This window comes from Aspergillus candidus (genome assembly GCF_002847045.1).
Source record: "Aspergillus candidus strain CBS 102.13 unplaced genomic scaffold BDW47scaffold_9, whole genome shotgun sequence".
NCBI lineage: Eukaryota > Fungi > Ascomycota > Eurotiomycetes > Eurotiales > Aspergillaceae > Aspergillus > Aspergillus candidus.
The window spans coordinates 213,678-226,494 of NW_020194014.1; the positions used below are offsets into that span (position 1 = coordinate 213,678).

Here is a 12,817-nt window from a genome sequence, read left to right on the forward strand (position 1 = left end):
TTATAACCGTTGAGGTGTGTATAGATGCTTTGATCGGAAGATCATGAAGAAAGAAAGGAAAAAGGAATAAGAGTATAATAAGAATAGAAAAGTTCGTGCAAGCGATGCAAGAAAAACCAGACACAGACAGGCAGGCAGGCAGACAGACAGACACAGACAGAGAGACAAGAAGATTCAAAACCAGAATCAACACATCAAGAAATAGGGAAAAAAAAAAGAAACGAGAAATGGAGTTGTTTCCCAAAACCGGCCCAATGCATCATGTCATCATCATTTACCAGACTGATTTACTTTCCTCGTCTCGGTGCATTGCGTTGCGTTGCGTTGCGTTGAGTACACAAAACGAAATCGAAAATAAGAGGAAAAAGAAGAGAAAACAAGAAAAAGAAGAACAGTCTATGCGTTCTCCCCCGTATGCTCAACAGCATGCGCGGCGCCAGCCTCCTCAGACGGCTGACTGGACCCGCGCCGATGGAACGGATGCGATGGGTGGAAGCCCGAAAAGTGCAATACCTTGCGCACGGCGCTGGCGACCCCGGAGCGGCGTTTCGACTCCGGAGACGGCGGTTGTGCGGCGGCCGATGTAGTTGCTGTCAAAATTTCGTCCCTAGCGCGGGGGACAGTGGCGTCGTCTTGGAGGACGATGTTGGTCGGTTTCGGCGGCCACTGGCCGTCGGATTTCCAGCCCTGTACCATGGATTTGGTGACATCGGCGAGGTTGATCGGGACTGTGGGCGTCAGGCCCTGCACGACAACTTTAGAGTAGATGCTCGGGTACATGGCCGGGGTGATGGAGGCGCGGATGGGGTTCGTGGTGGAGATGAGGGAGGGCACGACGGGGATGACGGGATCGATGGCTTCTTCGGGCCGCTGCTGGTGCGCGACGGTAGATGCGACTGCTTTCGAGGCGGCGGTCGCGGGCGCGGGCGCTGGGGTGGCCGCCGTTGCGCCCTGCGTGTCGGGCTCGGTAATCGCCGTCTCGGTCGACCCTTGGTGCCCGTCTGCCGCCGTCGTGGAGTGGCCCTCGCCGTCGCGGTCATGCTGCAAGGGAGAAGCGTCCTTGTCGGAGATAGTGAGGGAGGCGCCGGCCCTATTCGCCAGATTGGACGAGTCTCCAGACGAGGAGTTCGACGTCCTTGCGGCGGCTTCATCCGAGGACACATGCGCATGGTGAGGTTCACCCAAGATCTCCGGTTTCGCGCGGGCCCCAGACCACGCATCGCGCCTCTCCACCCACGTCCTGAGGCCCTCGTTCCAGCGCATTTCCTCCTCCTCGTCCCTCCGGCGCTTGCGGCGTCGTTCCACGCGACCGCCGACGGGCGACATCATCGGGCTCCCTGGCTCCGACGAGTCATCGTCATAGCCCGTGGGTGACATCTGAGGCTCTAGCTCCGACCCGGAGCTGTCGTATTCGCGGAGTCGCCATGCGGCGACCTCGTTCTGGGGCGGAGGCGGAAATGAGCTCGCGGGAGCTCCGTCGTCCGTGGAGGGTTGGAAGGTCCAGTCGTTCCGCACGACATCGCGAATATAGCGCTTCGCGTCTCGGATGGCCGAGTCGCGGGCGTCTACGGCCATGGTTGTGATCTGTCAGATCGAGGGTGGCTGAGGTGGGAGATGTAAGAGGAGGGGCAAGTGGCTGGCAAATCGCGTGAGGAGAAAAGACCGGACAATGGATAGGTAGTTTTCGACCGGTTGTGACTGAATACCCCTCTTGGACTCGGTTCTCCCAGTCTTCGGTTCGGCGAAATATGACAAGTAAATCTAGAGAGAAGAACTAGAATAAGTGTATAGACAGCATTGGGGAAGAAAGCAGTGGGAGAAGTGAGAAGATGAAGTCAAGGGATTTCGGGCGGATTCATTCGTCGATGTCATTGTATTTTTCCTCAGCTCTGGTATTCGTATTACCGTAACAGTCTAGCCCCGATGCGGCTGGTGCATGGCCAACTGCCGGCTGAGTCATCAGCCCTATCCACGCAGGTCTCTTTTGTAAAGTAAAGAAGTCAAAATGAATGCATATCATAGTCTATCTACACATATAACACCTATCGGTACAGTTTCTATATGGGCCCATATCGCTAATAGTACAAATCCATCCCATCCGATTCCAATTCCAACTGTATTGAATGTAAGTTTTCCCGTCATGTACGCACCCGCGCGGCATCCGTTCCCTTCTCCTCGACGCTGGCTGGCATGAATCCCCAACCGGGGCTCTTCTTGCGTCGGCCCTTGCGGTCGCCGTACTGCTCGTCGAACTTGCGGATCGCCGACAGTGACGACATGTCTTCGCTGATCGACGCGCTGATCTCTTCCATGCCGCGCTCGAAGTGGGTTTGGGTCAGGGTGCGTCGTTCGGGGTATTGATACGGCTCGTCGCCTTGGTGTTGCGCCGCTAGGTCGTTCTCTTCCCGCACGCACGCCAATGCGGCCGCCACGGACAGGTTCTTCAGGTCGGATCCTGAGTAGAGGTCGGTACGGCGGGCGAGTTCGGCCAGGTCGACGGTGGTATCGAGGGTTTCGTCCTTGAGGTGGATCTTCAGGATGGCCAGACGGTCTTGCTCCTTGGGAAGGTCCACGAGGAGTCGTCGCGGCAGACGGCGGAGGACGGCGTCGTCCAGGTCAAACGGTCGGTTGGTCGCAACCATGATGAAGGCGGACAGGTCGTTCATCCCGTCCCATTCGCGCAGGAACTGGTTGATGAGTTCTCGGTGCGAGGTGCGGCTGCTGGCTCCCGTCCGGGAGCAGAAGATGGCGTCGGCCTCGTCGATGAACACAACGCACGGGCTGAGCTTCTTGGCCAGGGTGAATATGGCTTTGACGTTCTTCTCCCCTTCACCCACGTACATGTCGTAGACCTCCGATCCACTGACCTCGAGGACGGTAGCACCACTCTCCCGAGCCACTGCCTTGGCCAGGAGCGTCTTACCGGTTCCCGGGGGCCCATAGAGGAGCAGTCCGGGTATCTTGTCCGTGGCGAGGACACCGTACGTGAACGCCTCAGGCCGGATGAGCGACAAGGACGTGAGCGTCTTCAGCGCATCAATCGTCTCCGGGGGAACCTGAACGTCGGAGAATGTGGTGCGGATGCTCTTCGCATCGACGACACCGTTCAGAAGCTTCTTCTCATGGGTGTTGCATGTCTTCCGCAGCGAGCTCAAGAGCTTCTCGCGGTCGTTGTCGTTCTCGGCAGTTCCGGTAGAGTTCGCCGTTTTGTCCTGCAGCCAGTTGTTCTTGACCTGATCGGTCCTCTGCATCATCTCAATCCCACGCTGGATATGTTCAAAACCAAAGGGTTCGTCGGGTTTCAGACCGCCAAGCGCGAGCGTAGTCGCCCAGTGGATTTGACTGTACGACCAGTAACGCTCGTCGAGGCCCGAATCTTTCAGGGCCGCAATGTCCAGCGGCCAGTTACGGCTCGAAAATATATCATCCTTGAGCGCGGATGGACTGTCGTGCAAGCGGGTACGAAGCATGTCCTGCATGTGGCGAATGTTGATGTCCAATGTGCGCTTCGTTCGATCCTCCGTGAGTGCCTTGTCTACCGCCTCGGAGCGCATGGCCGGCGTGACAACTAGCATCTGGGAGAACTGATCGTCGAAGGCGTTCTGCATTAACCGCGAGGCGTCCGACTCGGGGGTGGCATCTTGGGCGGCCGTCCCAACGAACAAGACTCGGGATCCGTCGCCCCGTTGGTCTTGAATCGCCTTCTGTAGCAAGTAGATGAACCGGCCGCCTTCGCGGGTATTTTGAATCTCGCCGTAATCCTGGACCTGGACGATGACGTCGCGGGTCTTGTTGGGCTTGGAGTTACCCGACTCCGTAGCTTCCGAGGTTTGTGCTTCCTGTTCTTTCGCCGCCGGCATCCGTTGTTGTCCAGGCGATGAAATTATTTCATGAAGAAGTTGGAGTCGCCGGTCCTCAGCTCTGTCTGTCGGGTACTGTGATGCGGACCCCGCCGAGCCCTCGTTGCCGTTGAACGAGGCCACCAAGGACTTCAATCCGAAAAGGTTCGGAAGCGGAATGTCGCCCGTGTCCCGGGACCCATCGATGGTAATGAACTTCGGGCCCTTCACAGTCGGGCGGAAGTTGCGCGACGGCATGGGGGTATCAAGGGCCTCGTCGTCAGCTTCCGCTTCGTCACCGGCTTCGGGGAAACTCTCAAACACGGACGGACGATAGACCTCATAGCCTAGGGAACGAATGGCCGTCGTGGCACCCGTATCAGCGAGGTCCTGTTGACTGCATAGCTCGGCAATATCCTGGGCATTGAGCGTCACCAGATCCGCACCAAGCTCCTGCGATAGCCTCTTAACCACCGCATCCAAAAACAGCACACCGTCATTACCCGGGTACTGGAGGACGAGATGTGACTTCCGCGCGGCAGGCTCCTTCGCATACTTCGCGGGTGGCAGTCGAATACCCGCCCTAGCAGAGGCGCACAGTTCCTCCCACAGCGCTTCGGCCACAACATAGCGGTGGTCGCCGCTGGAGGATCCGCCCGACACAGAGGGCTCTTCGCCGCCCTCACCACCCTGGGCCTCACGGCCCGCTTTGCTATGGTCGGCTTCAGCTTCCGGTGCGCTGATCTTCAAGTGTTGTGTTGTATCCGCCGCCATCCTTCCCTCGCCATCGTGGAGTACCGTATTCCGTTCCCGGAACCACCTCGGCACGGTGACTTTCGGGGCGGCCTGTTCCGCGGCGGCCTTCTTGTTCCGCAGCGATCTCCGAATGGCTGACCCATACGGTTTCGAGTCGTTCTTTTCCGGACGTTCTACCGACGGCGCGGTGATGGGCGAGGCGCCCGATTGGGGAGGTACATTGGGCTCGGCACTGAAAGAGGGAATATCGTTGGCGATATTACTGGGCGTTGAGCCTGGGGTTCCGTCCGACGGTGCTGCCGACAGCCATCGGGTTGAGATATGGAAGCGACGCGAACAAACGGCGGCGGGATAGCGGCGATGGGCGACAAAGCGGCAGGGTCGTGCAAGAGACCTGAGCAACCGACCTTGTTGCATTGATGGGAACATCCAGGGCAAAGACTGCCACCAGGATCAAAAAAATGGAGAATCTGCCGATGCTACCAGTTGTGAGATGCGCATCAGCTGAAGAGAGAAGAGCGTGGTGAGAGGTTGGGCAGGCTTGACTTTCTTGGCTTCATTGCCATCGTGATCCAGTATGCGGGCGAGTTTGCTGACACGTGATGTGGCAGGTCTTGGCGGATAGGCTTGATACCTCAGGCGGTGAACGCATCCATCTATGGAGTTTATTTTTTCGTCTGGGGATGATCCTGCGATTGATGTGATATCCTCGTTGTATCTTATTTGAATGTCTTACTCAATGACTATGTAGACTTCATGACCAGCCAGCTATGTGTGCTCTTGAATTGACCTCAGTCGCAGTCCGGCCCATCGAGGTATATATTTGCTATGTTTGAAGCCTCCTTACGCCACAATCTTATTTACTATAAGCTTCCTATCAGGTACTTCCATACCTCTCATAGATAGCTTCTATGGCCTCTCCTCATATCCGAACCATCCACCATTGATTTGAATCGGTGGGTTGAAATCCGAGCTAGGTAGTCGAAGCAGGCAGACTCTTTTCAATAATTTCCATTTATCGCATGCCAGTTAGGTAACTAACCAGGCGTCCGAGCAGATAGAATGATGCATACATATTAGGATCAGGACATCAGGCCCTGAATACCACTACGTGTACGAGCAAATGGATGATTCTTGATCGAAAAATTCTGATTGGATCTCGCTTGAAATTGAAACTGATCTATAGCACCCCATCTCCATTGATCCCATGCACCACTCGCAATCCAGGATGCACCTAATGACGAGTGGGTTGACGTTCGAGGTGATACTGCGGCAGAGACACTAGATGCACTGTTAGCTGTCATTCAAGAGAATATAGTGGCAGCGAAAGAGCATAGATCAAAGTTCTCAGACAAAAGATACTGGCAAGTACAGACCGACCGGGAAAGGAAGGTCCGACAAGTCTCCTCATGGTCGATTCGGAGGATTAAGAAGTAAAAAAGGTTTTATCATCTTCGAACAGGGGAATGGAAGCAGCGGGATTTAGGAAAAGAAGGAAACCAACCATGGATGAATGGGGAGCACGTTGACATGAGCTGATGTTGGTCAGTGTGGCGTGATCATCAGATGTCAGTGTTAGTGGAAGGAAAACCAAGCCATTGATGGTCTTCCTGTAGAACAGAGCAAGAATCAGCTGCTGTCAGGCCACAGGGTGCGATCAAAGCCTTCTGTGCTCAACAGAAGGATTGTAGAGGTTAAGGAAAGAAAGAAAGAAAAGAAGAAGTTGAAGAAAATCGAGTAAATGAAGGAAAAAAAAAAAAGATCGGCGGGGGCGCAAGAACAATGTTCCGAGCCGGCTAAATACTCACGTGATTACACACCCGATCCGGACTAGCGGGACGGGTGAGTGACCGCGACAGCCAATAAGAACAGGCACGCTAATCCCTTTTGAGCGGGGCGAAGAAAAGCCTCACGAGAAACAAGAGAAGAGAAGAAGAGAGAAGAGGATGAGAAGCGAACAGGGAAATCAGGAGAGGACTCAATCTTGATTTGACATTGAAGTTTTCTTGGATATCTGAAGTCCCCTAGTCTTTCTCTTTTATCTTTTTTTTATCCTGATTTACTCTTCTGTTTTTCTCTATCTTCTCTTTGATACACTCCATACAAAACCTCCCTGACCACTATCTTTTCATCTGAATCCTATCTGGAGTCCAACTGATTTGATCGATCTCTGGGTTGACCAACACATTAATAGAAGGTTTGACTTTGTTGGCGATCATTCTATTTTCTATTTACCTTTTTTCCCCATAGCTGTGTGGGCTCCGAGATTCCTCCACCGATCTCCTAACCTACTATACTACTACTACTACTGCTGCTACATCTGACTGCGACCGCTGCCAACCCAACCTAACCTAACCCGATCTCCCTCCCTCTCTCTCTCTCTCTCTCTCTTTTCCTCCCTCTCTACTACTCCCCCTCTGCCATTCTTTCTCTCTCCTCCTCTCCCTCCTAATCAACAGAGTCCCGCCTTATTATTACGGATTACAGTCTGGGATTCATCACCGACTCCCGTTCTTCCCTTTTCTCCTCCCCTCCCCATCATCCTTCTCTCTCTCTCTCTCTCTCTCTCTCTCTCTCTCTCTATCTCCCTCTCCCTCTCTCTTTCTTTCTTATCTCTTCTCTCTTTCGCGCGCTCTCATCTTTCCGACTCCCTCTGGTTTCCTCCGGTTCCCACCCATCGCGAAATCCCCACTCCCTCACCACCGCCTCTTCTCCCTCTCCTCTCTCCTCCCCTCCCCTCCTCCTTTTAAATCCCTCCGTGAGGGTTTCAGACTATTCAACGCCTGACAGGCTGCGGTGATTTGGTCGGCTTCGATCCATGCTGGTCATCCCGTGTCGTTTTGGTGGATGATACCGGCGCAGGCTCACTAAAGATCGCTCTCTTTTCTTCTTCCCCCCCCGTCAGCTGCGTCTTGGCCTCCGCTCCGACAACACCACAAAAAAGCGACTTGGTGTTGTGCACCACGTCAAGCCCTCTCAGTCGAGTCCCTCGCCCGCCTCTCATTCCACCTGTCTTCGTTTCACCGTTTCACCGATCTTTTTGCTTTTCTCTTCTCTCTCCCCTTCCGTCGCTCCCCTCGATTCTTCCGTTCGTTCGCTCCGTGTTTTCCGACCGCGTCCGACATCCTCGCGTTTCCCTCGTAGGAGTCCCGTTATCGGCGACTTCGCACCACAATGATGATGGCGCAGCAATATCCCGGCCACCAAGGCATCCCTCAGCACCCAGGGTTACCGCCTGGTCATCATCCAATGGCCCCAGGTCAACATCCAAACGCCCATCCCGGCGCCGGCATGGTGCCCCCGGGCCATCCGGGGGTGTCCGCGCCCGGAGCGCCTCAGGTCACCCAAGGCGCTCCGATGATGGGCGGGATGCCACCAGGCGCGGGCACCACCGCTCCTGGCGCCCCCGTTCAAGCCCACGCCCTCTCCCATTTGGGGCCCCAGGCTCACTTGTTTCAGCAGCCTCATTTCGCTCAAAACTGTAAGTCAATATCCTACAACCCAGAAACCCGACCGTGTTTTTTTATTTTATTTTATTTTTACTTTTTTCTTGTCTTTGCGAAAAATTTCCTTCTTTCCTTTCGTTCTTTTTTACTCTCTTCATACCTCCTTTTCTTACTGCGCGTGACCGTGGGACGGTTTCATCAGAATCACGCGTCATTTTCTCACCTCATTGGTATCGGACGCTAACATCCCCTGTCTCGACCCTCTAGTTGCAAATAATCCGCATCTCCTTCAGCCCCATCAACAGCAATTGATGCGGCAACGCATGTTTCTCCAACAACAGCAACAACAGCAACAACAGCAACAGCAACAACAACAGCAGCAGCAACAGCAGCAGCAGCAGCATGGGGGTCTCCCCGTGTCACTTCCAAATGGCACCCCGGGGCTGACCGGCGCGCAGATTGCCAGCATGCAGGCCAACCAAGGGATGCGACCGATGAACATGCAGATGCAACTCCAGCAAATGCCACATGGACAGCCGCAGAGCATCCAACAGCAACACCTGTTCGCCTTGCAGCAACAGGCGCAACAGGCGCAACAGGCCCAGGCACAGGCACACGCCCATCAGGCCCAGCAAGCTCAACAGGCGACTCCCACCAGCCAACCGGGGCACCACACCCCCCAGCAACGCGCCGCTCCCCAACCCCAGAATCTCCATGACGCCCAGAGTGTGACGCCCCAACCCCAGCCCCCTCCGCCGCACCAGGGAAGCAGTACCCCGCAGTCCAATCCTCCGTCGGTACCCACATCGCAACCCCCGCAACAGCAGCCCGCGCCGCCCCCGCCGCACCAGACCCCGAACCCGCCCCCCCAACAGTTGCAACAGCCCCCGCAGCCGGTTCAGCAGCCGGGTCAGCCACCCCAGCAGCCCCCGCAGCAACATCCGCAGGGTCAGTCGCAGCCGCAAGGGCAGCCGGGTCACCCCGGCCCACAGTCACAACAACCACCCATGACAGCGCAGGAGGCCCAGATGAAGGCGCAACAGCAGCAACAACAACAGCAGCAGCAGAACAATGCGGCCCTGATGATGCAGTCGCGCATGAGCGCCAAGGGTGCGACGCTTTTGATCTTGAACTCCTTCGCGGAGCAACTAGGGGCCTTCCAGAGTCGCGGCGAGTCACCGGACCTAGGCTACTGGCAAAATTTCGTGGATCGATTCTACTCCCCGGGAGGAGTGTTGCGCCAGGGCGTCTACAATCCGCAGGCGGGATCGAAACAATTCGAGATCGCGACGCCCGCCCTGGCGCGGTACTACATGACCCAATTCACCAGCGGGATCCGACGCATTCAAATGGTCGTCGAGGCTGCGCGGGAGCGGGAAGTGCCGAACGGCGGTCATATTGTGGACAGTCCTAAGACCTCGTTCCTCTACTGGTTCGCGAACGACACCCAGGTCAGTTTTAATCTAGAGGGATAGACATGTGAAGGGATCGCTAACCTCCGGTACAGCTCCATACGGACGGGACCATGCGAGCGCACTTCGACGCGCAGAATAAGATCGAAATGCTCGATATTGTCGTCATGAACCACACCGAGTATCTGCCGCGGGGTCAGCTGCAAGCGCTGGAGCTGGCAGACCAGAAGCAGAGCCCCAAACTCACCAAAGGTGCGGGGAAGCGACAGCAGAAACAACCCCCACAGCCGTCTTTCACGCTCCCGGAATCCATGGTGACTGCCAACGGGGTGCCCACCGCGGTCATGAGCTTTCTCGAGGTGAGTGCGAATTTTCGGCTGATGCAGTTACATGAAGAGTTGTTGTGCTAATGAAGGACGGGGATGTAGGTCGCGGAAACGATCTCTCAAATGCAGATGCTCTTCCAGTTCTCCCAGCAAAATCCTCAACTGTCCGCTCCGGAAGCTCTCCGGAGCCTGGTCAATACTCTACAGTCCCAACACCCGAACCCTGGAATGATGCAAGGGCCCATGAATCCCGCCATGAATCCGGCGATGAACCCGGCGATGAACCAGGCGATGAACCCGGCCATGAACCCGGCGATGAACCAGGCCATGAATCCAGCCATGAACCCGGCCATGAACCCGGCCATGAATCCTGCGATGAACCCAGCAATGAACCCAGGCATGAACCCAGGCATGAACCCGGCCATGAACCCGGCTATGAACCCCGCCATGAACCCTGCCATGATGAACCCCGCTATGAATCCCGCTATGAATCCGGGGATGAATCCAGCGATGAACCCGATGAACCCCGGCATGCAGCCGGGTCAGCATCCCCGCGGACCCAGCTACAGCGGCCCGAACCAGTTCGCCTCGCCCGCGGCGGGGCATTTGAACCTGCCGGGGGCGCAAGGGTCGCCTCACCTGGGCGGATCGGCGCATGCCAGTCCTGCCGGGAGTAATATGACGGGGACTCCGCACATGATGCCAGGACAAGTTCCGAATGCGGTACCGGCCACCAGCGCCAGCGCCAGCCCCAACGTCAGCAACAAACGCCGACGGCCCAGCACGGTGAAAATGGAGAGCGACGGCGGGGACATGAACGGCACTGGCGCTCCTGGTCCCAAGGTCAAGCCCAGCCCCCGAATGGGCAAGCGACAGAAGGGCGCCGGATAGTTCCTGGCTGAGCGGGGGTGCATCTCGGATTTGTCTTTCCTTGACATCTCTCTTCCATTTCATTCCATTTTCTCTTTCCATCTATCTTGCAATTACACTCTCAAGAGGCGGGGAATCGGCGTATTTGAGGATTACCTGTCGTGAGGCTCTACCCGTCGTTGCGTTCTTATCGGGTCTCTTGTCTCATCGCTGCTTTTTGTTTTCTGAACATATCGGGTGGTCTCATATTTTTGTTTTTTTATCCTAATCTTTCTGCTCTCTGTGTTTGCCATTTGCGGATGAAGCTTTGGTCGATAGCGACTGTTTCTTGCATTCCTACGTGCCATGAATCGGGCTTTGGTGTGGTCGACAGGGGACTCTTCTTCTACCCTGAGTCTGCCTCGTATCTCATCGCGGCCCCATGTACTCTTATGCGATTCCTTATTGTGACCGACATGGTCTCACTGTCCACTCGCCATGTTGGGTGTGTCTGTTGTCCCATGTTCCTTCGGTTGTTGCGCTTGCATCACGACGCGTGACTGATTGACAGCGCGATGTTCGCACGATGCTAGTCTGTTCTTCATTTTTTCATATCTTGATATCCATGTTCGACCATTGGCGACTGCTGCGTGGCGTTGGGTTTCTGCTTTTTTTGGGATGTTCTTTCGTCCGGGGCCGATCTGCGTTATACGTTTGTTAATGGAAAGATTCGGTCACTTCATAATTCTGTATCATTTCGTAGTGGAAGTAGCTGGTAGTTGGAGGGTCAGTCTTAAGTAGCCGGTCGTTCGCCGAAAGCGCCCGCCTAGGACGATCACCGGGGGATCGTCACGGTTTATCTTATCGGGTTTGATGATACAAATGGATTCATGTCAGCGCCAAAACAACAAGGTAACCTTATTGGTCGTGCTAGACCAAACCCGACAGTATCACGATCCACCGACAAAAACGGCCATGGACTAGATACTGGAGTGAGTACCTAGTTTCGGCAACCTCCGCGGGGGACTCGGCGGACGATGGCCGATACGACATGGCTTGGCTGGTTTAGCCCTTATTTAGCTGCCCCTCCATACCTCATAATTCCCCTCCTTCCAACCTTGCCTCCTTTCCCACTTGACACACAAACACTGATTCTATATCAAAATGTCGCATTCTCACTCCCACGACGGTGAACTCGGCCACTCCCACGCTGCTGAGCACGGCCACTCGCATGAGATCCTCGATGGACCGGGCTCGTACATCAACCGCGAGCTGCCCCTCGTTGAGGGCCGGGACTGGAAGGAGCGGACGTTTACGATTGGGATTGGGGGGTGCATCTCTCTCTCTCTCTCTCTTGCACTCTGTGCGATCTTGAACTGACTAACTCGTGATGATTGAATCTAGGCCCGTGGGATCCGGAAAGACCGCTCTGATGCTCGCGCTGTCGAGAGCTCTCCGAGACGAGTATAGTATCGCTGCTGTGACGAATGATATCTTTACGAAGTGCGTCTTCCCCCTTCTTCCATATATTCTCCACCTACATAAAAAAAACACCTAGCTAAACAGCTCAAACAACAAACAGAGAAGACGCCGAGTTCCTCACCCGCAACCGCGCCCTCGCCCCCAGCCGCATCCGCGCGATCGAAACAGGCGGCTGTCCCCACGCCGCCGTCCGCGAAGACATTAGCGCAAACCTCCTCGCCCTCCAATCCCTTCAAAAGCAATTCTCCCCGGACCTCCTCCTCATCGAATCCGGCGGTGACAACCTCGCTGCCAACTACTCGCGCGAGTTAGCCGACTTCATCATCTACGTGATCGACGTCGCCGGCGGGGACAAAGTGCCGCGCAAGGGCGGGCCCGGCATCACGGGGTCTGATTTGTTGGTTGTGAATAAGATTGATCTGGCGGAGATTGTGGGTGCGGATTTGAGCGTTATGGAGCGCGATGCGAGGAAGATGAGGGAGGGGGGGCCGACGGTCTTTGCGGAGGTGAAGAATGGGAAGAAGGGGTTGGAGCATATTGTGGGGTTGATTTTGAGTGCCTGGAGGAGTACGGGCGCTTATGATGTTGCTGTGGAGAGGTGGAAGGCTGGGGGGGTTAGGGGGTCGGGGTCGTTGGATGAGTAGTTTTTTATCTCATTTTCTTTTTTTCTTTTCTTTCTTTGTGCTGTCTCTGTTATGATCGTGTTG

The 12,817-nt window shown here is 55.5% G+C and overlaps 4 protein-coding genes across 4 annotated transcripts; 2 read left to right on the top strand and 2 right to left on the bottom strand.

Annotated features, from left to right (window-relative positions):
* Window positions 1–396: 396 nt before the first annotated feature.
* On the bottom strand, window positions 397–1,575 carry BDW47DRAFT_123722 (DUF4050 domain-containing protein; the record flags this gene model as incomplete). Its single annotated transcript, XM_024816112.1, has 1 exon — window positions 397–1,575. The coding sequence occupies one exon, from the start codon at window positions 1,573–1,575 to the stop codon at window positions 397–399; it is 1,179 nt and encodes a 392-aa protein (XP_024674224.1).
* Window positions 1,576–2,002: 427 nt separating this feature from the next.
* BDW47DRAFT_101597 (ATP-binding protein) lies at window positions 2,003–5,129 on the bottom strand. The gene has a single exon (XM_024811683.1). It carries the CDS (start codon window positions 5,022–5,024, stop codon window positions 2,139–2,141), a length of 2,886 nt encoding a protein of 961 aa, XP_024674225.1. The 5' UTR covers window positions 5,025–5,129; the 3' UTR covers window positions 2,003–2,138.
* A 2,640-nt stretch (window positions 5,130–7,769) lies between these two features.
* BDW47DRAFT_116019 (LIM-domain binding protein-domain-containing protein) lies at window positions 7,770–10,670 on the top strand (the record flags this gene model as incomplete). Its single annotated transcript, XM_024814871.1, has 4 exons — window positions 7,770–8,076; window positions 8,309–9,492; window positions 9,549–9,812; window positions 9,882–10,670. The coding sequence occupies 4 exons, from the start codon at window positions 7,770–7,772 to the stop codon at window positions 10,668–10,670; spliced, it is 2,544 nt and encodes an 847-aa protein (XP_024674226.1).
* A 1,122-nt stretch (window positions 10,671–11,792) lies between these two features.
* Window positions 11,793–12,754, top strand: BDW47DRAFT_123725 (urease accessory protein UreG; the record flags this gene model as incomplete). Its single annotated transcript, XM_024816113.1, has 3 exons — window positions 11,793–11,959; window positions 12,033–12,131; window positions 12,211–12,754. 3 exons carry the CDS (start codon window positions 11,793–11,795, stop codon window positions 12,752–12,754), a joined length of 810 nt encoding a protein of 269 aa, XP_024674227.1.
* Between the last annotated feature and the right edge of the window lie 63 nt (window positions 12,755–12,817).